The sequence below is a fragment of the Salvelinus sp. IW2-2015 genome, linkage group LG16 (genome assembly GCF_002910315.2).
Source record: "Salvelinus sp. IW2-2015 linkage group LG16, ASM291031v2, whole genome shotgun sequence".
Taxonomy (NCBI): domain Eukaryota; kingdom Metazoa; phylum Chordata; class Actinopteri; order Salmoniformes; family Salmonidae; genus Salvelinus; species Salvelinus sp. IW2-2015.
This window is the reverse complement of record NC_036856.1, coordinates 25401736-25426644: the sequence shown is the minus strand read 5'-3', so window position 1 is coordinate 25426644 and position 24909 is coordinate 25401736. Positions and strand designations below refer to the sequence as shown.

At 43.8% G+C, this 24909-nt stretch overlaps 1 protein-coding gene across 7 annotated transcripts; it reads right to left on the bottom strand.

Moving 5' to 3' along the window:
* Positions 1-2499: 2499 nt before the first annotated feature.
* On the bottom strand, positions 2500-22241 carry slain2 (SLAIN motif family, member 2). Of its 7 annotated transcripts, none has more exons than XM_024004385.2 (10): positions 21529-22241; positions 18859-19001; positions 9572-9745; positions 9228-9413; positions 8727-9089; positions 8362-8511; positions 5715-5849; positions 5039-5077; positions 4342-4555; positions 2500-4219 (listed from the first exon to the last, which is right to left on the bottom strand). In XM_024004385.2, exons 1-10 carry the CDS (start codon positions 21999-22001, stop codon positions 4150-4152), a joined length of 1947 nt encoding a protein of 648 aa, XP_023860153.1. In that variant the 5' UTR covers positions 22002-22241; the 3' UTR covers positions 2500-4149. The 7 variants fall into 7 exon arrangements, with proteins under 7 accessions (XP_023860153.1, XP_023860155.1, XP_023860156.1 ...); XM_024004387.2 differs by having other exon boundaries at positions 5715-5846; XM_024004388.2 differs by lacking the exon at positions 5039-5077.
* Positions 22242-24909: the final 2668 nt, after the last annotated feature.

Below are 24909 nucleotides of genomic sequence, written 5' to 3'. Positions count from 1 at the left end.
CATGTTCCAGTTCCCGCCAACATCCAGCAACTTCTCACAGCCACTGGAGAGGAATGGGACAACATTACACTGCATGAGGCAAATGGTAGTCACACCAGATACTGACTGGTTTTCTGATCCACGCCCATACCTTTTTTTAAGGGTATCTGTGACCAACAGATGCATATCTGTATTCCCAGTCATGTGAAATCCATATATTAGAGGCTAAGGAATTTATTTAAATTGACTGATTTCCATATATGAACTGTAACTCAGTAAAATCTTAGAAAAGTTTTGCATTTATATTTTTGTTCAGTGTATAGTGATGTATACCTGGAGGTAATCAGACCTCTTTGAAATGAAAATGGATGTAAATTCTTATTTACAATGACGGCCTACCCCGGCAAAACCCTAACCCGGACAACGCTGGGCCAATTGTGCGCCGCCCTATGGGCCTCCCAATCACGGCCGGTTGTGATACAGCCTGGAATCAAACCAGGGTCTGTAGTGACACCTCTAGCACTGAGATGCAGTGCCTGGGACCTCTGCGCCACTCGTGACGTATTTCATTACGCCGTAAGTCATCTTCACGGAGTCTTGCCCAGCTACTGAACCGACAAGTGTAGTGTTTGTAATGCAAGATGGAGGAGAGCCTGTCTCTTGTCAGAGATCACATTTATTTTGGGAGATTGCAAAATGACCTTTTCATTCGAGACAGGATAAATATATTGTTTCAGGTGATAAAACATGTTTTGTTTAGTTACCTCCACTTGTTTCTCTAACTTTATTGCAAGTCTAGCTAGCTTGCACTGCAGAGCAGCTATCTAGCTAAAAGTAAGATAAATTGTAGCTAGCGACCTCCACCTAACAACTATCATCAAAAACAAATGTCATTACCATCACAATAAACTTAAACGGGAGGCAGCAGTCATATAATATAATGTGCATTATTTAACATTACTATTAAAATAGTACTCAATTATAGGAATGGGTAATTGTTTACAAGTTGCTAGTTATCCCATAAAGCCATCACCATAAACCAGATTTTCATCTTCTCTGTTTTGGTAACTTCCTGTTCTTTGATGGACTCTGGATGGTCCCAAAGATATTTTGAACTAACCCAAGATAGTTCATCTGTTTCCTTTACAATGGGCACAAATGAAGCATAGTGGGCAGAACAAGCAAGGAGGTTGGCAAAGCCAAGCTAGCGAGATTCTATTGGCACGTTGTATGTATTTGCATATTTCCTCTCATATTCCCTCTGTGCGCCGCCCTATGGGACTCCCAATCACGGCCGGATGTGATGCAGCCTGGATTTGAACCAGCGACGCCTCTTGAGATGCAGTGACTTAGACCGCTGCTCCACTCGGGAGCCCTGTGTTCGTAACATTCTAGATTTGGGAACAGAAACATTTATTGAGATCAGGTGTTTCATCGATGAGAAAATTGGCAGAATGTTGGCCTAGTTCCACCCTCTCTCACTACCATATTTGGAGGTCAGAATGTTCTAATGGATGCTTCAGCTTTGTAGCCCATGTGACATGCATGACTGGGTTATCCCTTCTGTCTGTGATTGTCCTTTCCAACCGGGAAAGCTGTTATTTAGGGCCCGATTCAGACTTAGGTAATGTATGCGTTTCTTATGCACTTCTCAGTACTTGGTATTCAGACATACCTTATGCAAGGTGCGTAACAAGCTTTGCACGCTGAAAAATTGGAATAGAGTGGTGAGGAGGAGGATGAAAATTAGCATACTCCAGCTTGCCAGCTAGTTTAGCCAGGGAAAAAGCTCGAGCCTAGTCCGCATGCTCGCCCAGCTAGGCTATTTCAGGAGATGGATTGTAGTTTTTTTTATGCCCTGGCGGTGAAAAGATTAAACAATTCAGAGACTGAAATAAATCACTTATATTTAAGGAGATCAAATTGAGATACAATCCTGAAATCAGCTTTAACTGTCAATAATAAAACAACGCTTAAAATGTTTGAGTGAACTCCGAATACAGAAAATGGTGAATTCATTTCCGGACACAGTAAACTCCAAGGGAACCACACCTGCAAAGCACATGCATAAGCTAAGTTTGAATACCAACTACTGAGACGTGCTTAAGAAAGGCGTACATTTCCTACGTCTCTCGGGCCCTAAATGACAGCTTTCCAGGTTGGAGAGGACCATCTTTCCTGGCCAAATCAATCCCTAAAACCCAGACATGAGCACTTTCTCCCCAAGCCTAATGGATTGGTAGAGCAACGAGATGCCTTATGAGGACAATGGATTATTTGTTGCCACAACAGCTGATAAATCACACATCAATGAGAAAGCAGCATCTTTTACGCATATATTTATATGGTACATCAATGCAGGACGCGTCAGGAGCAGGAAATTAACTGAAACGCTATGGAAGACTTGGAACGTTGCCAGTAAAGCTCCAGTCTTTTTATGGATTGCATTTCAATGAATGCCCTGAATTGACAAGAGTTTGAATGAAATTGGCCCTATTCATCATGACACAATAGACAAGAACAGTTCAACTTTTTTTACTTGAAATGTGAGTTTACACAGGGAAACTGAATGTCATGTAGGTGGATTTAAAAAAAATCATTATGAAAAAACAAATCACACAAAATGGTGTGGCATGTCTTCGCAAAAATAGCCCAAGCGTTCCACTAAATCCAAACCTTGACATAGAGGCACCTCGCTCTGAAAGAGTAATTCGTTATAAATAAAGGCGCATATACTTTTTCCAAAAGCAAGTATAAATGTATTGTTGATACAATTACAAAATTACCAAAAGTATATTAGCCCAAACAAAAATGCAGACAAATTATATTGGCAAACCATGACACTGGCACGTGAGGATAAATGAACAGATAAAAAGCACATTCAAAAAAAAAAAGTTAAACTTGAAAGTAATAGGCACTAGTTCATTAATTTCTGGCACACTAATACCATCCCTATGAATCTCAGCACTCCTGATTTATTTTAAAGCACAAGTGGCAATGGCCACTAACCTATTGAACTTTTCCATTATAATTTTAAGATATTAGGATAATTTATTCCATCTTGACATAACATACACTGACTATATTGTTGCATGTTTTAAATTAACTACATCAAGCCTTTGCTGCATGCTCAGGTCTCATGGCTACAAGGGTTGGATTTGATATATTTTACTGGGATTACATATCTCTGACTATATTGTCTGGATGTTGCAACGGCATATTAATCTAATGGTGGAAAGCAATAGAATTAACTAACCAAACCAGAAGTAGATCTGGATTGAGATTGTGACTACTGCCATTGACTGGCGCAGCTCAACATCACTAGCCAGCCCTGAAACAGATGTGATAGTCGATACAGGTTAGGTCTGGGATGGGGCTTTGGCCTGTTTCTACCAGTCACCTGTGTTATCAACATAAAAACATCAACACTCAAATGTCCTGTTATGAAACCATCTAAAAATACTTTGGAGAATTAGCTTTGCAGTAGAGGTTTTGATTTTTTTTAAAGAATAATAAAAAAATATATATTCAAATCAATAGAAAACAAATACTGAATATGGATATTTGGAAAATGAACTCTTTTTAAATAATGATTTGAATAAATAATGTAAAACATTTCAATACATTCTAGTTCATTCACAAGAGGAAAAAAACTATGATTTTTGACAAGACTTTGTAAAATGTTAACAATTCTTTAACATTAAGGGAACATTTTACCTGCACAGCATCATCATAGAGATCTCTGACAAAGGCATCTGTTGAGAACAGACTGCAAAAAGAGAAATGTGTACAAACACTTCTACCTGAGGGAGAGAAGCATTTTGTGAAGACTTATTGACTGATTGCTGAACAGACACACTGAGGCAGATGAGAGTGCCCTCTGGTGGCACCGGGATGCTGGAGCTCAGCTAGTTTCTTTGGCATTCTCTCTAGGATTCTGCCTCCCAGCACTGCCAGATCCTCGACACACACCATGCTGCTTCAGCTGTTCAGATCATGCTCCTTATGATAGTAAGACGAAAGACGAATTTGACTTTGTCTTTGTTATAGTTTATTCCTTAATTCATGGTAAAAGTAATCTTGGTTGATAAAGTGCCGCATTGTAATGTTGGTCTGCCTCTTTGTGCTGATCAGAGGGCCACACAGTGCCCCCTGCTGACCAGGCCAGCCTCAGTAGCAACCCTCCCTCCAGTTATCTCCTTCCCTTCCGCCATTGTAGGTCCGAGGGGCAGGTAGAGACCTGAGGAAGAGAAGAACCAGAGAAACAGATTAGTTCTGTGAGGCATTAGGCAAGACTAAAAATGTCTGATACACCTGCAATCAACTGACAACTACACTTGCCTTGAAGCTGTGTGTACCTACCTGCGTACTGGCTGGGCCAGTTTGCTGCGAGGCACGGGGGTGCCGCCTCCCCCCCCCCCTCCTGCACTGGGCCGGGGCAGGCCGCTGCGTGCTGGGCCCAGGGAGCGTGTGGGGGTGGAGGCTCCAGAGCCAGGGGTAGACGTGGCCTTCACAGGTTGCCTCAGCGCCAGGGGAGACGGAGTGGCCGGGGTTCGCAGCTTACTGGGAGAAGGGACTGGACGAACAGGAGACGGGTCAGTACAGTACACTATATTATGAACAGATGGAATAGAGGATGACACTTCACTATACACACAACAGAGATCTACATCATTCTCAGTGTTTCACCACTGAGCAATTAACAACAATGATCTGAGGCACATATGATACAAAAACAATATGTATGAGAAATAACATGTGTAGACTATTACCTAATATGCATTCAGAAGAATTCTTTAAATAATTTGATAATTGAATTTTGCATTAAATTACAAGACCCATGAAACCAAGGAAAAGGAAACAATGAATGAAGATGAGGCCTTGTATTAATTATTTACACAGACTACAAAGAACCACTATAGTAGTTGATGTGTAGGATGGATGAGGCACACGTGCCCTCCAGTGATAGGGAGGGCACAGATAATGCCACAACATTAACACATCATGAAACCACAAACACAATATATAAAAGTTGGGAGCATGATCAGTGAATACTCACTGAAATCACCTTCTTCTCCAAAGCAACAGGAAAGATGGACTAAACAAGATGAAGACAGGAGAGATTTGACTTCATTCAGAACAGCAGGAGAAAGTGCAATAGATGACATGGATGGGAAAAGATCTCTGGACTAAGAAGTCTTCTAGAGCCTATACTTTCCAATAACAGTACAGCACATACTAACTAGCTACTAATACAAACCAATCCGCAACCATTACCAAGAAGAGTTCAGGAGGAGTGACTGCAGTGACATCAGAAACTGATATTATCTGAAACAGCCTTGAGGTCTGTGAGCCCAAAGGCATTCCAGAACCACAGGGTTTCTCAGCAGGTTCTCCCCATCACCAGTAGGGGAGATAAGAGTTATCTGTTCCAGACAAGACCCAGCAACACCATGGACACTCAAACTTTCAAGACCTCACTCCCGACCAGAAGCTGCCTACCCTGACCATCCCAGAAAACAATTACTTGGCTGGCAAATTTTCTGGCACTTTATATTTGGTCGAGTGCATGCAGGTACGTCACACAGGCAGGCACACAGCCAACCAGTCACAGTAAAACACAAAATGCTTTACGTTTGGTAAAGAATGTGGTCATGTGTATTACTGAGGATGTGTGAGTATGTAGGAACTTTAACTCGTAAGGTGAATGATCCCAGGCACTGGCAGGCTTTTACCTCGCAGAGAAGAAGGGCTTTGGAGGTGCTGTTTGGGTTTCGGGGACTGTAAGGATCGAGGGGGAATTCCTGTTTGGGAGGAGCGAGGGGGAGTCGAGTACCGGGAGTGGAGTGGAGTGGAGGAGTGCTGGGCTACTGGGAGAAATGGAGATGACAGTTGGGAAGAGAGAGTCAGCCCTTACTCTGACCCGCTGTACTGTTATGGTTACTGGACCAGGGAAAGGAGATTAGAGTTGAGCCAGGCAGCCGAAGAGGAAGGAGGGGTGAGGCAGTTCAGCCACTGTAAAAATCCGCCAAGCCTGGCTTTGAGTGTCATTCTCAGGCAAAGGTATAATAGCAGCCTGAAACACTAGGGGGTGCTGCAGCCAGACATTCACAGTCCAGAGAGACTGCCAGGGGTAAAGTACTGCCAGTCAAGCTGGGCCAACACTAGGCCAAACCACAGCCAGTGACTCAGCAGAAAGAGAGGGGTGGGTGAAAGGCAGCACATGCTCTGCGGTCAGATAGAGAGAGGCAGGGATAGCGATGTCAATGCACACCACAACCAGAAGAAGCCCTGAAAGGTAAAGGAGATGACCCCTATTATCAGCCAGTGTCAAGAGCGAAACAATACAACAGTGATATAGTACAGAACATATGTATATTGCAAATATAGTACAAGTCAAAAGTTTGGACACACCCACTCATTGAAGAGTTTCTTTATTTTTTACTATTTTCTACACTGTAGAATAATAGTGAAGACAAACTATGAAATGACACAAGTGGAAGCATGTAGTAACCAAAAAAGTGTTAAACAAATCAAAATATATTTAATATTTGAGATTCTTCAAAGTAGTCACCCTTTGCCTTGATGACAGCGTTGCATTCTCTCAACCAGCATCATGAGGTAGTCACCTGGAATGCATTTCAATTAACAGGTGTGCCTTATTAAAAGTTAATTGGTGGAATTTCTTTCCTTCTTAATGCATTTGAGCCAATCAGTTGTGTTGTGACAAGGTAGGGGTGGTATACAGAAGATAGCGCTATTTGGTAAAAGACCTAGTCCATATTATGGCAACAGCTCAAATAAGCAAAGAGAAACGACAGTCCATCATTACTTTAAGACATGGTCAGTCAATCCGGAAAATTTCAAGAACTTTGAACGTTTCTTCAAGTGCAGTCGCAAAAAAACCATCAAGCTCTGTGATGAGCTTACTGGCTCTCATGAGGACCGCCACAGAAAAGGAAGACCCAGACTTACCTCTGCTGCAGAGGATAAGTTCATTAGAGTTACCAGCCTCAGAAATTACAGACTTCAAGTAACAGACACATCTCAACATCAACTGTTCAGAGGAGACTGTGTGAATCAGGCCTTCATGGTCAAATTGCTGCAAAGAAACCACTACTAAAGGACAACAATAATAAGAAAAGACTTGCTTGGGCCAAGAAACACGAGCAATGAACATTAGAACGGTGAAAATCTGTCCTTTGGTTTGATGAGTCCAAATTTGAGATTTTTGATTCCAACCGCCGTGTCTTTGTTAGAGGCAGAGTAGGTGAACGGATGATCTCCGCATGTGTGGTTCCCACCGTGATGCATGGAGGAGGAGGTGGTGTGATGGTGCTTTGCAGTGAAAGTCTGATTTATTTAGAATTCAAGCCACACTTAACCAGCATGGCTACCACAGCATTCTGCAGCGATACGCCAACCATCTAGTTAGCGCTTAGTGGGACTATAATTTGTTTTTCAACAGGACAATGACACAACACACCTCCAGGCTGTGTAAGGGCTATTTGACCAATAAGGAGAGTGATGAGTGCTGCATCAGATGATCTGGCCTCCACAATCACCCGACCTCAACCCACTTGAGATGGTTTGGGATGAGTTGGAACGCAGAGTGAAGGAAAAGCAGCCAACAAGGGCTCAGCATATGTGGGAACTCCTTCAAGACGGTTGGAAAAGCATTCCAGGTGAAGCTGGTTGAGAGAATGCCAAGAGTGTGCAAAGCTGTCATCAAGGCAAAAGGTGGCTGCTTTGAAGAATCTCAAATATAAAATATATTTTGATTTGTTTAACACATTATTTCATAGTTTTGATGTCTTCACTATTATTCTACAATGTAGAAAACATTAAAAATAAAGAAAAACCCTTGAATGAGTAGGTGTGATTAGACAGTAAGAGGTTTTAACTATGAGAATTCAGTTGGTGGCGATAACAAAATAACATTCCGTGTTTTATTCAGTTCTCTCTGCATTCTAAATCCTCACAATAATCTACTTTTAAATCTGGATTCTAATTGATTTGGATAAAAAGGAGAAGAGTGCACAGAAGGAGAAATGATTCAAATAGTGAAATTAATCAAAAGGAGAGAGAATCCCAAACCATCAAAGCCAAGACAGTACAAAGCAATAGAGGTTTAATAAGGGGGAGCCTGAGAGGGATGTATGGTGTACCCACTAACACACTGACTAGCTACAACATCACAAAACTATAACACTACACATTATTCCTTTCATAACATTACTGATGTTGAATATGCTTGAGAAACAAAAATGTTATGTCAATATACAAGAGAGAATAATATGAAAATGACAGACTGTCTCAGATTGCTATTACTGAGTGAACACGCGATATGATAAACATTGTGTATGTGTATGTAGTACTCACTGGCAGACTGACTGACTGCCTGGTGTCTGGGTGAGCCTCCGTTTGGCACTTGCAGGTTGGACTCAAAGCTCCTGCTGTTCTTGACGGGTTCTGGGCCTTGCTGGGCCACGTTGGAGCGGGTCAGGTTAGGAAGACTCCGCCTCAGCTTCTCTACAAACAACACAACGAAGGAAAACAACTGAAAACAGGACTGAACAACTACGCAATGGCCCAGAATTACACATGACCTTTGACCAGCAGTGGTCCTAATTTGAATCAGAATATATAATTTATCCTTCAGATAACTATGAACAAAACCATTTCCCCTCTAGTCTCTCAATCCTCAGGAGGTAGTCCTGAGGTGTAGTGAGCCAGCGTCTCCTTACCTTCGTTTTTCACCACGTTGGTCTGCAGGTCTTGGGGGGTGTGGCTTTGCAGGGAGTGACGTGGTGCCTGCAGCCGGCTGATGATTGGCTGCGGGGAGCCTCGGCTGTGGGGATGGCTGTACTCCAGGGAGCGTGCGGGGGAGCGGGAGCGGGGGGAGTTTCTGGGGGAGGCATGAGGGGAGTGTCTGGGGGAGGGGGAAAAGCGGTTTGAGGGGATGTGGAAGGTGGGGTGTACAGCCTCCTCATCGTCCTCTAGACTGTGGGCATCCAGCTCCTGGTCACTGAAGGTGCTGCGTCTCAGAGAGTGGCAGGACGAACCAGAGCTCCGTCTGGACGCTGTGGCAGCATAGTCCTGCCTAAGACCTGGAAAAACACACAGACGGTTAGACATACACCACTTGTAGTGTGTACTGAGAAAGACAGTATAAACACACAGCATCTCTGACTGGTGGGTAAATGTTTTTCCCGGACAAACAGACAGAGTTAGAAGATGGTACGTACTCTCCTCCTGCATGCGAGCTAGGATTTGTACATCAGTGACATCGTTGAGCTTGTATGTGGTGGAGGATCCTACAGAGTCCTCGTCCATCTCTGAGGTGCTCAGCTCACTGTCTATTGAAGACTGAGGGCTGACCGCCGGGGGGTTCCTTTCTCTCTCTACTGAGCCACCACACTGCTGCTGGTGAGCTGCTGGGACACACACATTAGGTGTTCATACTGGTCCAACACACACACACCTGTAGGTCTAAACCAAGCTGTCAACTAAAGTTTGTTTTAACATAAAGAACAAGAGAGGGCTACGGAAGGAGAGTTAAAGACAGGCTTTACATGCCAGTGTACAGTACCCTGGTTGACGGGGGGCATCAGCTGCTGTCTGACGATGGGCACCCTGCTGGGGGTGGAGGAGGGGGAGTTGAAGCCACTGCTGTAGGGGCTGTTAGCTGTGTTTGTGCAGTATGGGCTTCCGTAGTTCACATGGGGACTGTAGGGACTTCCATACAGGCTCCTACGCTTGTTTGCTGTGGAGAAAATTCAAATCTAAGTTTATTGGTCAAGTACACCAATTTTCAGGTGTTATGGCTGGTGCTGAAAAATGCTTATGTTACTAGCACCAACAGTGCATTAGAATGTCTCACAAATACAATACAAATCATACATAAATAAGAATTGCCATAAACATACTGTGATAAAGCCTATATCTTCATCACATAAGGGACTTGTACAGCCATCAAGCTACATCGTAATAACCAGTCATTCACATGGGAAGTCATTGCAGGTTGCCCCCTCACAAGCTGCATTATACCAACCACTGACACAAACAGTAATGTACACAGTCACACACATGTTCTCTCTGAGTCCTCTCCTCTGTAGTGTGTTGACAGTGGTGCACATTCTAGAGTCACTTAAAACACATGGCAGGCGTGGGCGTCTTTATGACGGACTGGAGAAAGAGCTAACAATACGGCCTATTCACTCAGTAGTACACAGTGATATCTATCCAGCTCTCCACAGAGACTCTATACAACCAGTCAGTTAGTCAGTCCCAGGGAGGCAGACTCACCATGGACCCTCCCTTAGCTGAGTCATTAGACCAGGCCTGGCTGGCTAGCTGCTCTGACAGAGACACAACACATTAGCCAATAGCCATTACTGTTGACTGTTGTACTGCAGCCCCACTCGGCTCAGCCCGCAGTGCTGCATACACTCCAATCTCCAGGGCCACTCGTTTGCTCATCACTCTCTCTCCTTTCTTCCCCTGTCTAGATGTGTTTACACAGCTGGGTGGTGACTGGAAAGTAGCCTTTAATGATCAACTCGCTCTACTTTCTGTTTGAGTTTATTTTTACAGGGACAGTGCACATTAATCAACGTTTCAGTAAAAGTGCCGGTTTTAGCCAGCCGGCTAATTTTCAATCACAGTCCCTGGACAGGTTATTAAAAACACTTACAATACAGACAAACAATGAGCAGTGAGCACATGCAGCGCAACATAGAACAAGCAACACATTCTCTCCCTCTCTCTCACCCTCTCTCTCAAAATAACATGTCCACTCAACTCACTCACTTCCTTAGAGATCAGCCACTGAGGAATACTAGGATCACAACAACATGCAACTACCACAGAACCACCTGCACACGTAGGCCTTAACCAGGGACACAAGTACTCTTCTGCAGACTTACACACTTCTTGATCACTTTGTCCTCTGTGGATTCGCAGATAAGCTCATGATAAGTGTCTAACATATCTAAAACAGTGACCTCAGAGACAAACGTGTCTGTAGTTCAGATTATGTCCAAACTCCTAGAGCTGATAGAGCTAGTTATAGCTGAGATATGTTGTGTTATGGGATGATCAGCAGTATACCTATAGGCCTACAGGATATAGGTCCTCACACTCCGAGAGAGCTGATAGGGATCTAACACAGTGAGCTACCAGCCTCTGAGTTGCACCTCCATGGGTCTGTGTCATCTGTGACCCAGAACACAACCCCTGGCAACGCATTGTTGAGGTCAACCTCTGGTGGTCCCAATGGGGAGATTACTGCAGTTACAAACCACAAGGAAAGGACAGAGTTTCAGAGGGTGCATTCAGAGCTGTTCCACATGTATCCAATGGTGCCAGGCTAGCCAGGGGTGAATGAGTTAAGGGCTAGGAGGTGATTAGATGGAACAGTAAATCAGTAGGAGTAACAGACAGTCAGACTGTTGGCTCCATCTCAGCAGGGATCTGCAGCACTGGGACAAATTAAAATAGTGTTGTCCTAAAACACTGTACTAAAACAAACCATGCTAAAAAAAATAAAAAAAAATCCCAGAAACCTAAATAATGGTTAACATTTATATACATATCATACAGAGGTGCTTACTCAACATTTAACACTTGCTCCCTCCATGCTAAAACCATCCCATAACACTACGAAGTTGAGGAAATGCAGGAAAGCTATTCAGGAGTAGGGTTGSAAAGGGTCAAACTTTCCAGTAAATTTCCAGAATTTTTCCATGGGAATTTTGCTTAAATTAATCCATAAAAAGTTTGCTTTTTTTGTGGGATACACGTAAGGCAATTCTAGGTCTTGTGGCATATTTTGGTTAAACTATCCCCAATTCAATGGAATTGCAACCCTCTGCATGCACAGTGCATTCTTCCATCACATGTACAGCTGATTCTCAAGATCTTGCACACTAATGAGATGCTATTGAGTCCACACTACTATACTGTCTGAGCCAAGGACTACATGCTTTCTGGTAAGTTTTGATTACAATACTGGGTGGGGTGAATACATTTTATATGACATACATGATTTTTTGTTAACTAGTAAATAGTAGCCTACAGCGAAGTGTGTTTAAATCATTTCTAACTTGTTAACTATTTCTGCTAGTTAGTTTTTGCTACCATGTCGGTTTTAACTTGCTTGACCCTGCTAACTGAGGAGTGTTAATTCACCTGTTTCCATACATGTTTCATTTTAAAACATTTATCTTAAAAGGAGTTGTTCAATCTAACTACTTAACTGAGGAAGTACAGTTCCCGCTCAGCCCAGTCAAAACTGTTCGCTGCTCTGTTCCACCATTGGGGTGCCAAACTCCCTCACGACGCCAGGTCAGCGGAGTCAATCACCACCTTCCGGAGACACCTGAAACCCCACCTCTTTAAGGAATACCTAGGATAGGATAAAGTAATCCTTCTAACCCCCCCTCCTTAAAAGAGTTAGATGCACTATTGTAAAGTGGTTGTTCCACTGGATATCATAAGGTGAATGCACCAATTTGTAAGTCGCTCTGGATAAGAGCGTCRGCTAAATGACTTAAATGTAATGTAAATGTTAACTATTTATCTGCACATGGAATTGTGTGTATATATATATAATTTTTTTTACACATTTATTTCCTAATTTTACAGGAAAATGCCACGGGCACTATCTGATGTGTGAAGACATTTCACTGCAGCGAATGTAGAAGGAAAAGCTGTGTACATTTGCAAATACTGTGCCAAATCATACACTACCGTTCAAAACCTCGGGGTCACTTAGAAATGTCCTTGTTTTTGAAAGAAAAGCACATTTTTTGTCCATTAAAATAACATCAAATTGATCAGAAATACAGTGTAGACATTGTTAATGTTGTAAATGACTAGTGTACTACTATGTTCTTCGCTCAGCATACACCCCTCCAACCAGACATGCTTTATCTACTCATTTGCTGGATGCAGAGTTCAACAGAGTTCAAGTGAAGGTCAAGCAAATCATAGAGAAAGCAGACTGTATTGCAATTATCTCTGATGGGTGGTCGAATGTTTGTGGGCAAGGAATAATTAACTACATCTCCACCCCTCAACCAGTATTCTACAAGAGCACAGACACAAGGGACAACAGACACACCGGTCTCCACATTGAGCTGAAGGCAGTCATCAATGACCTTGTGGAGGAGTCCTACCCTCACATCATACCCATTGGCTGTGCTGCTCATGCATTGAATCTGCTCCTCAAGGACATCATGGCACTGAAAACAATGGATACACTCTACAAGAGACCCAAGGAAATGGTTAGGTATGTGAAGGGTCATCAAGTTATAGCAGCAATCTACCTCACCAAAGCAAAGTGAGAAGAATAAGAGCACCACATTGAAGCTGCCCAGCAACACCCGTTGGGGAGGGGAAGGAGTGTCTCCAAGAAATGGCCATATCACAGTCTGCCGATATGGACAGCCCCATCAACAGGATCCTCCTGGATGATGTATTTTGGGAGAGAGTGGTAAGCAGACAAACTCCTGAAACCTTTAGCAGTAGCCATTGCATAGATTGACGGAGACAATGCCATCCTGTCTGATGTTCAGAATCTGCTTGCAGATGTAAGAGAATAAATCCGTACTGCCCTGCCCACTTCACTGTGGTTCCAAGCAGAGGAAACTGCAGTTCTGAAGTACATCATAAAGCGTGAAGACTTCTGCCTGAAGCACATGCATACCGCAGCGTACATGTTGTACCACAAGTATGCTGGCAAGAGCATTCTGTCTGGTGCAGAGATCAACAAGGCCTATGGTGTCATCACCGCCGTGTCTCGCTACCTTGGCCTGGATGAGGGAAAGGTTCTTGGCAGTCTGGCGAAGTACACTTCCATGCAAGGGCTTTGGGATGGAGATGCAATATGGCAGTCGTGCCAACATATCTCATCAGCCACCTGGTGGAAGGGACTTTGTGGATCTGAGGCTCTATCCCGTGTTGCCTCCATCATACTCTAAATCCCACCAACATCAGCCACCTCAGAGCGCAACTGGTCCTTGTTTGGGAACACACACACACACACACACACACCAAAGCACACAACAGGCTGACCAATACAAGGGTTGACCAATTGGTGGCCATCCGGGCAAATCTGAGGCTTTTTTAAATCCTCAACAAGGTTGGAAAGTGACAGTGAAGATGAGGCCTCAGAGTCTGATGATCAAGGAGGAGGATATTGAGAAGGTACAGGGAGAAGACATGGAAGCCTGAGAGGAAGACAACCAAAGCTTTAGTTTCTAGACTGTCATTTTACAGAAGTATGTTGAAAACATTTTTGGGAGATGCGTTGGATCATTAAATATTCCCTTTCTTTTGTTGAAATCATCCCATGTGAAGAGTCAACTCATTTAATTAAAGTTAATTTTACATTTCTATTGGAAGGATTTAATCATTTGCAATTATGTCTACTTATGATAAGGTAAAAGGTTTATGTTTCTGTCTCCATATGATATGGTAAATATATCCAATGCAAAAAACATCTACATTTAAATGGTATTAATATTAATTCCCATATATTCCCACAGAAAGTTTCCATCTCTGAATATTCCCCAAAATGTGCAACCCTATTCAGGTGTATAACCACTAGTGATGGGGTCGGGGGAAATCGCTAGTTACATTTCGGGATATTATTTTTGACGATATATCGTATAGGTTTGACAATATCACAATATTATTTTTGCGCTAGTTAGCTGTACTTGCACCAAAACTCTATTTTTCCTTCATAGATTGTTCTTGATCTTTTTAAATAGGGAGCCAATTTGTTTTCAGCACTTTCATTTCCCTGACTGGTCAAAACACATTTTCTCATGGCTCTCCCTTGTCCCTCTGCAATAGACACATGGTGGGTAACATGTTTGGAACATTGAATAGCAATTGGTACCTAAGTATCGTGAGGTCCCTGGCAATTCCCAGCCCTAATAACCACTATTTCCATTCATTTTTAGCCAAGAGACTAGCAGTAATAAAAGCTCTTCCACTGGAATTAGCTTAGACAGTATAAAGTCTGTAACCAACAGAAAAAATTATTGTTTGGTCTAATTAAACAGCTAAGCTAGACAAAGAAAATGTAAACAATACTTTGCATTGAAGCCTCCTTAAAGTGAAAAAGAAAAGGTTCTTGAGATGGACTGGGACAGCTATACTACATGGCTAAAAGTAGGTGGACAACCATTCAAATGAGTGGATTTGGCTATTTCAGCCACACCTGTTGCTGGCAGGTGTATAAAATCGAGCATACACCCATGCAATCGCCATAGAGAAACATTGGCAGTAGAATGACCCGTACTGAATAACTCAGTGACTTTCAATGTGGCATCATAGTGATGCCACCTTTCCAACAAGTCAGTTCGTCAAATTTCTGCCCTGCTACATCTGCCCCGGTCAACTGTTATTGTGAAGTGGAAACATATAGGAGCAACAACGGCTCAGCCGCGAAGTGGTAGGACACACATGGTCACAGAACAGGACTGCCGAGAGCTGAAGTGCGTAGCGCAAATTGTCTGTCCTCAGTTGCAACACTCACTACCGAGTTCCAAACTGCCTCAGGAAGCAAGGGCAGCACAATAACTGTTAGTTGGGAGCTTCATGAAATGGGTTTCCATGGCCGAGCAGCCGCACACAAGACTAAGAGCACCATGTGCAATGCCAAGCGTCGGTTGGAGTGGTGTAAAGCTCGTCGCCTTTGGACTCTCGAGCAGTGGAAACACGTTCTCTGCAGTGATGGAGCATGCTTTACCATCTGGCCGTCCAAAGGACTAATCTGGGTTTGGCGGATGCCAGGAGAATGCTACCTGCCCGAATGCAGTGCCAACTGTAAAGTTTGGTGGAGGAGGGGCTGTTTTTCATGGTTCAGGCTAGGTCCCTTAGTTCCAGTGAAGGGAAATCTTAACACTACAGCATATAATGACATTATAGACGATTCTGTGCTTCCAACACTTTGTGGCAACAGTTTGGGGAAGGCCCTTTCCTGTTTCAGCATGACAATGCCCCCTTGCACAAAGCAAGGTCCATACAGAAATGGTTTGTCGAGATTGGTGTGGAAGAACTTGACCGGCCTGCGCAGAGCCCCCACCACATCCCCATCGAACGCCTTTGGGATGAATTGGAAAGGCAACTGCGAGCCAGGCCTAATCGCCCAACATCAGTGCCGACCTCACTAATGCTCTTGTGGCTGAATGGAAGCAAGTCCCCGCAGCAATGTTACAACACCTAGAGGAAAGCCTTCCTAGAAGAGTGGAGGCTGTTACAGCAGCAAAGGGAGGAATCAACTCCATATTAATGCCCATGATTTTGGAATGTTCGAAGAGCAGGTGTCCACATAGTGTAGCTCTTAGCATTTCACATGAGGAGCAGGCAACATAATTGTGTGGCTCAGGGAGAGAAAGGAAAAACAAAAAATCAGGGGAGAGATTAACAAGTGAAAGAACGTGACCTAGAGAAGGCGGGGATATCCAATCCATGATAATTTAAGTACTGAAACTGTAACTACATGTTAGGGCGAGCATGGCTGGATAGGCCAGCTATCAGCCTGGGGTTAGGGACTGACTTTCTGCTGTAGAGAAGAACTGGATGGAATCTGTGGACAGTTTTCAAAGCACAGTTCTACATGGGCTACATTCTGAATATAGCCCAGCATTACAGGTCTGGTACTAGCAGTATAGTCCCTTTCTGGGCCATGCTTCCAGTTGTATAATGTTATAACAATGACCAGAATCTAGTTTTGCAGAATTTCACAGGGACATTGAAGGCTCAAACCTCTGAAAGGATTTTCCAGAAAGCATTGAATATAATCTTATGATGTGGTCCAAATCTACGATCAACCTGTGTATTACATTAGTCATGAGCCAGACGCGATGCCCTGCTCGGTAAAATTCCTTCACCAGAACAAACACAATCCTCACACGACGCCATGGTAAAGAGAGTGTGGTAGAAAGGAGCCAGCAGCCATAAAGGGTGTCACTGAGGATCCCACAACAGTACAACCACACAAGATGCATAGTACACGCCTAGGCCCGCTCTGCTTGTCATGTGGTTGACGTGCAGTCATGTCTGACAGCTGTCTACCGCTTCTTCCCACAGGTATAGGCAGATCGAACCCAGTCACCAGGTGGGTCAACCCTTGTTAAAGGTAGAACACGACATTGCGACGAGCAGCACTGCAGAGTTTGGTGCAAGACTTCGCTCTCACACAGTATCTGCGCATGTGCACAGGTTTGCTTCACGCTGTTCGCAGCGTGGTAGCCAGGGCACCAAAACAGCGGAGAAGTTGAGCCTTGCGGCACATCATGTGCTCGCTAACAGATCATGTGACTTGTATCTGCTCTGTGATTGGACAACAAAGACCGCAAGACCCATGGTTAGTGTAGGTGGTGGTGCTCTTTGAAACAGAAACTGACGGCAAAAACAGGATTTCTCAACACAGAAGTTGAAACATGCATAACTAATGGAAACTACTTCAACGTACACGTCGTTTTGCAATCTCAGCAGTAATATCACCATGAGTTACAAGAATTGAGAATCCACTTCCGGAACCCCTAGGTGCAGCCCTATAGCCTGTTTTCTGCTGGTTAACGCACACCTAAATAATAATGTATCAACCAGTTGATCTGTAGAACTTCCCTTTGTCCTTGGAGTGAGGTAGAGATGATTGGGGGGGGGGGGGCACGGCAGTGACTGACGCATTAGGTCATGTCCATATTTTATGGATGACATAATCCTCTCCTAACCTAGTATGATGATATCACCACCACCCATTCTAACCCTCCCTCCCTCCATTGCTTCTGTGAATAGTAATACCCATTTAGTATGTTGTCACCCACCAGCGCCTCAGAGTCTCTTCTGATATAGTCTGAATTTAACTTCAGTATACGATGCACATAAATCCACAGGAAGGGATGTGAGGAGAACTGGTCAGGTGTTGACTCTGGATGACAGGACAGATACCCCATGAGGATGCTGTCCGTCCGCCCGCCTAGGGGTATGTGACTGGAGTGTTGCTAGGGCTGTAACGATTATGGCATTTTGAGAAATGATTATTTGTCATAACTCAAATTTACGTTGAATATTTTTTTTAGCTTGTAATGCATCTTTGTAAATTAACTAGGACATAATGAATACAAAACAGTTTTGGTGACCCCTGTGACCCACCCTGTGACTGCTGACAACTTTTGGAAATTAAGCTTCTCCTCCCGACCGTGCTGTTCTGCTCATACAATGATTACCAACTTTACCCACATCATGTAAAAATGAAAAACTGCATCTACTTGAATATGAAGTTGAATACGATATTTGTGCCAGCCTTAGGTGTTGCGTAACTACTATTGCCACCTGATCAGTGATCATTACTCAGAACACACAGGTTTAGGGATAGCGATCGTCAGCAAAATGTTGCTCAATATAAAATGGGTGTTACATGAGCATACCTCCAAAAATGTAACCTATCTCACTTAGATAGCCTTGGTGTCCTGATTGAAGGGATTGTCTATTATTATCCCATAGGGCGGCGCACAATTGGCCCAGGGTCGTCCGTTTTAGGGTTTGGCCGGGGTACGCCYTCATCGTAAATAAAAATGTCTTATTAACTGACTTGCCTAGTTAAATAAAAGGTTAAATAAATAAAATCTCTCATAATACGCAGAGGGAAACAGAAAGACACACACTCATACAGGCCTTGATAATGCAGAAAACACTTCCATACAGCACATATGCCTACTACAAAACAAACGCATATTTGTCCTAGATGTGTGTATGCTTGTGTGGAAAAGAGGAGATAGAGAGGGAAGATGAGAGGAGGAGAAGAGAGGGGAGAGGAACTAGGAAGGAAAAGAGAGTAGAGAAGCATGGTGACAGTACCTGACATGGTGACGTCTAGTCTGTGGATGAGGGAGCGCTTGGCTGACTCCATGTCAGGACTGGGATTGTCCAGAGCCTGGCGACACCACACAATGGGACTCAAGGCTTTCTGCAGTGGGCTGTTGAGCTTCGCCTCATACAGCCTGAAGGAACACAACACATTCATTGAACACACAGACATCAATGGACATCGCACACAAAATACAAGACATCCTCTTATCTAATATATGATGGTTGATGATATAGGTTTGGTGAGTGTTATAACCTGCTTAGGCCTATATCTCATCACAGCTGCTATGGCTGATACTTATGCCTTATACTTTGACAGAGAAAGTGCCTCTACCAGGAAGAGGAATCTGAGTCAGCAACTGTGAGCTCTGTCTCAGCCACAGAGAAAAGCACTCAGATAACCACTGGACACAAACACCAAGGCCTACTATTAGAAAGATGTAGGCCTAGTCTACATATTTAGTACATTCTTTAGGCAACTAAAAGTATGCCACAGAGGTTTTCACCATAACATTTAAAGAATCAAAGTTCAACCAGATTTATAGGCCCAATATGCCCTACTATAGTCATTAGGCCTAAATAATGCTGTGGATCCACATGGCTATGCTTTTACATAGTGCTTATAAGCCTAATTATCCTGTAAACGTGCATGGATGGATCATCCTAACTGTATTTTAGAATCAAACCCTAAAAGCAGGATGATGCTGTGCGGTTGTCAAACCGTTGCAAATCCAGTCTAATGCTGATTCAGGGATTATGGGAGTCAGTCTATGACCAGGACTGGCAAGCCCTCAGTTAGTAGTACTATGGGTAATCCTGTCTTTGTGTTAATCACCAGCCAGAGGAGAGGTGTGTGTGTGGGGATTGGGTTAGCGTGGCAATAGGGAACTGGTACAGAGAGGCCATAGTAAACTTCTAGGTCCTTCTTACTCATCCAAATATAGAAAATATAGTTTCTTGAACTGTAGTCAGACATTTCTGTATCCAATGCATTCACATAGCAAACTCACACACTGAGCCAGGCTTGGGAAAGGCTCTTTTGCTCTGATCATGTGTTTAGGGGTTACCAGGGCCCATTCACGATTACTATCCAGACCAGTGGAGGCTGCTGAGGGTTGGAATGAATGGCTCATAATAATGGCTGGAATGGAGTAAATGGAATGGTATCAAAAACATGGTTTTCATGTCTTTGATACCATTCCTTTCCCTCCATTCCAGACATTATTATGAGTTGTCCTCCCCTCAGCAGTCTCTACTGATCCAGACAGTCTGACCATCATTAGTGACTTTCCTTTCTATAGATGGACTCCTCTGATCCTTGACCTAAAGCACAACCCATTACCATCAAGAGGCCCATTATATGCCAATAAATAACATTCCTGAAACCGTACCATGGCAGACAAGGGCCTATCTCAGAGAATGAGAGGAAGAGAGAGAGCTGGGCACTGACTGTCCTCATTATAGGCTAAAGCTTACTATGTCTCTAATAACAAAACTACATCTCATTTATAAACAGGGCTTTTTTCACATCAGCTCTACAGTGAGGTCTCATCTCCCTGTAACTCTCTAAAACCGTTTGAGGGATTTCCTCAAGTTGGGATCAGCAGTGAGATTTGTGCAGCCTCACAAATCCAATCAAACATCTCCAGTTTCAAGAAATAGGCTACACTTCTAAAAGTGAATCTGTGTAAGGCCCTTACCCTATAACCCACAAATGCACAACAAACAGTACATGATCCTGAAATTCAGTGTGGTGGTTGAAACTGTGGCTGGGCTTGGCTGTCAAAACAATTTGGATACTATAACATTGTCAAAATCACATAGGGTCTAGTAGGCAATTACTTTCTCTCAACCTCTTTTCATACAATTATGGCTGGTGTGTGTCATTATTGGGAATCCTTCTAACAAAGAAGGTAACCATGGTTGTGGCTCTTGCACTTTCCCCATAGGCTTTGGCTGGGTAAACAACTTTCAATTTCACTGTGCACACTGCTCTCTTCCCACTACCATGACAGTTGTCTAACATATGTCACCAAAATAGTGCAACTGGCCAACATATGAACTGAACTTCCCTTATGCTGAAGACACTATATACGGTAGACTTAACGGATGACTACTAGTTTTTGTGGGTGATAATTTGACAATAAACAAGACAGCTAAAATGCAAATGTTATGATTAAGGCCTAATAATAAAGGGCTGTGATTAATTAAAGCACAGGAGCAACAACCACAGAACAATGAATGCCAAGTTCCACTAATATAATATTGAAGAGTATGTAACGTGACAAGTGCAGGGGGTGGTTTGACAGTTCCCACATGTGATCCCCTCGCTCACTAATCAACAATGAACGACAGACAATCTTTCTGCAGTGTGTGTGATGACCTCAGTGTCTGTGGCCGGCTATTATTGTATTGAGAACATGACCATGCGGTACATTCCTATGCAGCAATTTCAGCGAGGATTATTTCCCTCCCAGGCGGTTGTCATCGTAGATAGCTAATGTTTGGAACAGCTGCGCTCGGCTTTTGAGCTGTCACATATATGGGCGCACAGGTACACTGGTTGACTGGTAGCCAAATGCATTAGGGCGTGCTGTTGTGTTCTCGCACACCCTCAAACTACTTGAATTACAGATGGTGTAATCGTGTTGTATCACTCACCAGCTGTCTTGATCTTCGTTAAGACAATCCATGTCTTCGAGATCGAGGATTTCTACTTCATCCAATATAGAAGTTTCCCCCTCATCCATAAAACCCAGTGTTTCCCCTGCGTCAGTAAAATAGGAATTGGTGCCAGTGAAAGAGGTGGCAGCCGATGCCCCCTCGCCCTCATATGCTCTCCTGAAACTGATGCCATCATATGACAGTCTGGGGCTCAAACAACGGGAGTTTTCCAAAAGCCCTCCATAGCCCGTTCCGCCGAACCCCACCCCAGGGAAGCCGGCCAGCCCCGCCGCTGAGGCGGCTGATAAGCGAGAGTCGTATCCTGCACTATGGGGTCTATGGTTCCCTGACACTGCTCCAGACGAAGACCGACTACGGAGCTGCTCGTTTTGTTGTTCGAGTTTCTTTACCAAGTCCTGTAGCTTCCGCACCTCCAAGTCCGCGTTGATGTTTGAGTTGATATCCTCCATAGCTAACGTTGGTTAGCGCCACCACCAGCACACAAAATAAAAATGCCGCTGCTGTGGTCTTTCGTTTCCTCTTTTTCGCTGGTGGTCACGATATGTTAGTCACTCTAAGCAATATTTAGGTGTTTACTGAAGACACTTTGGTGTTCAAATAAGTTATTGGGCTCATCGTCGTCATCTTCTCCAAATATTCATACACATAGGCAGGGTTGAGGCCATTTTCGCTGTTCCCGTCGCCAACTATGAAAGACCAACAGGCAAGGCTAGGCTACGTCATCACGTGAAACATCGGTAACGAGCACGTAACAAAGCTCGGGTTTACAGTATCGATAATGCCACACACTGTGCTGAATGGAAAGTATTGTGTGAGCTAAAATACAGCACAATGAAAGTATGGTGGTTTCAGCTAACTGCTGCTAAGGATCAGCTAACTTCTGCTAACACGTTGCTTATCAAGGATCTAGAATTCAGTTTTACTTTGCTCTCCAGAACCCAAGGCATTAAGGGATTCTGCCTTATCCCAAGGGTTCTCAACTAGAAGCACTGCTTACCGGTGGGACCATGTGAACTCCAATCCCCGACGCTCGTTTCAATAATCATTGCTTGCTATACGGTTTTCGAAAACATATGGTACTTATCTTTCATATCAGTGAGAATTCAAATAAAAAAGATACCGTATGTAACAGGTTTGCACAGCTATGTCTCCAGCCGACCAACAACACTACATTCGTCCCTTCCTCTACTCCCTGTTTACCCACGACTGCTCGGCCAAGCAACGACTCCAACACCATCATTAAGTTTGTTGACGACATGTAGGCCTGATCATCGACAATGATGAGACAGCCTATAGGGAGGAGGTCAGAGACCTGGCAGTATGGTGCCAGGACAACAACCTCTCCCTCAACGTGAGCAAGACAAAGGAGATGATCGTGGACTACAGGAAAAGGAGAGCCGAACGAGGCTTTCAAGTTCCTTGGTGTCCACATCACAAACAAACTATCATGGTCCAAACATACCAAGAAAGTTGTGAAGAGTGCACAACAATGCCTTTTCCCCTCCGAGACTGAAAAGACTTGGCATGGGTCCCCAGATCCTGAAAAAGTTCTGCAGATGCACCATCGAGAGCATCCTGACTGGTTGCATCACCACCTGGTATGGCAACTGCTCGGCATCTGACCGTAAGGAGCTACAGAGGGTGGTGCTTACAGCCCAGTACATCACTGGGACCAAACTTCCTGCCATCCAGGACCTAAATACTAGGAGGTGTCAGGCCCAAAATATTGTCAAAAACTCCAGTCACTCAAGCCATAGACTGTTCACTCTGCTACCGTATGGCAAGCAGTACCGGAGTGCCAAGTCTAGGTCCAAAAGGCTCCTTAACACCTTCTACCCCCAAGTCATAAGACTGCTGAACAATTAATCAAATGAATACCCGGACTATTTGCATTGACAAACCCCCCCTCCCTTGTTTTTACACTGCTGCTACTCGCTGTTTATTATCTATGCATAGTCACTTTACCCCTACCGACATGTACAAATTACCTCGACTAACCTGTACCCCTTGGGCTCCCAAGTGGTGCAGAGGTCTTAAGGCACTGCATCTCAGTGCAAGAGGCATCACTACAGTCCCTGGTTCGATTCCAGGCTGTATCACATCTGGCTGTGATTGGGAGTCCCGCAGGGCACAATTGGCCCAGGGTCATCCAGGGTAGGCTGTCATTGTAAATAATAATTTGTTCTTAACTGACTTGCCTAGTTATATAAAGGAAAACAAAAAAAAAACTGACTTGGTACCCCCTGCATATAGCCTTGTTACTTTTTTATTTATTTAGTAAATCTTTTCTTAACTCTATTTTCTTAAAACTGCTGGTTAAGGGCTTATAAGTAAGCATTTCACAGTAGAGTTGTAGCTGTTGTATTTGGCGCATGTGACAAATAACATTTGACTTCCTCCCCAGTTACGTCACCCGATTAGACTACCATCACCCCATTACTTTTAATAAATAAATAAACCTATTACAGATCATCTGGCAGAGCTGATGGCCATACTGTTGGCCTTGCAGTGGGTGGAGGAAGTCAAGCCAAAAAGAGTAGTTATTTGCTTTGATCCATGTGCAGTGTTGATGAGTCTCCAATCCTTTAGGTCACGTAGCAGACAAGACCTGCTTTATGAGGTGCTACAAACCCATGGCAGGATTAGACAGATGGGTATACAGATAACATGTACTTGGGCCCCAGCCCATGTGGAGGGGAACAAGGAAGTTGATGTACTGGCTAAACAAGCACTTAGTAGTGGGGATGTTGATGTTGTAGTTTCAATGAGCAAGGCAGAGGCAAAAAGCCTGACATGGACAGTGATGGTGCAGAGATGGCAGGAGCAGTGGAATAGAGATACTAAGGGCAGGCATTTATTTCAAGTACAGAGGAAAGTTGGGGAGGATGGCAAGAAGGGACATGAGGCTATTTTTTACCAGATTAAGGGTGAGACACAGCCAGTTGAATAAGACCTTATTAAATGTGATAGGAAAGCATCCAACTGGAAAGCGTGATTATTTCCAGGAAACAGAGACCGTGGAGCATGTATTGATACAGTGTGGGCAGTATCAGAGGGAAAAAGAGAGGCTGAGATCTAGTATGAGGAAGAAGGGGATACAGGAAATTTGTTTAAAGAGTATGTTGAGTAGAACATCATCAGATATAGTGTCAAATATTTTGTTATCTTCTTTAAGAGCAACGGAGCTGGCAGGTAGGATTTAGTTTCTCCGTCTCGGGAGTCTGGCCCACACTCCAATACAGTAGGTGGAGGTAATGCACCATAGCGTTGGATGCCAACCACTGATAAACCCCACAGAAGAAGAATGGACTAAATTTAACTTTGCCCACATAGATAGGTGTGGTCTAGTCTACAGTC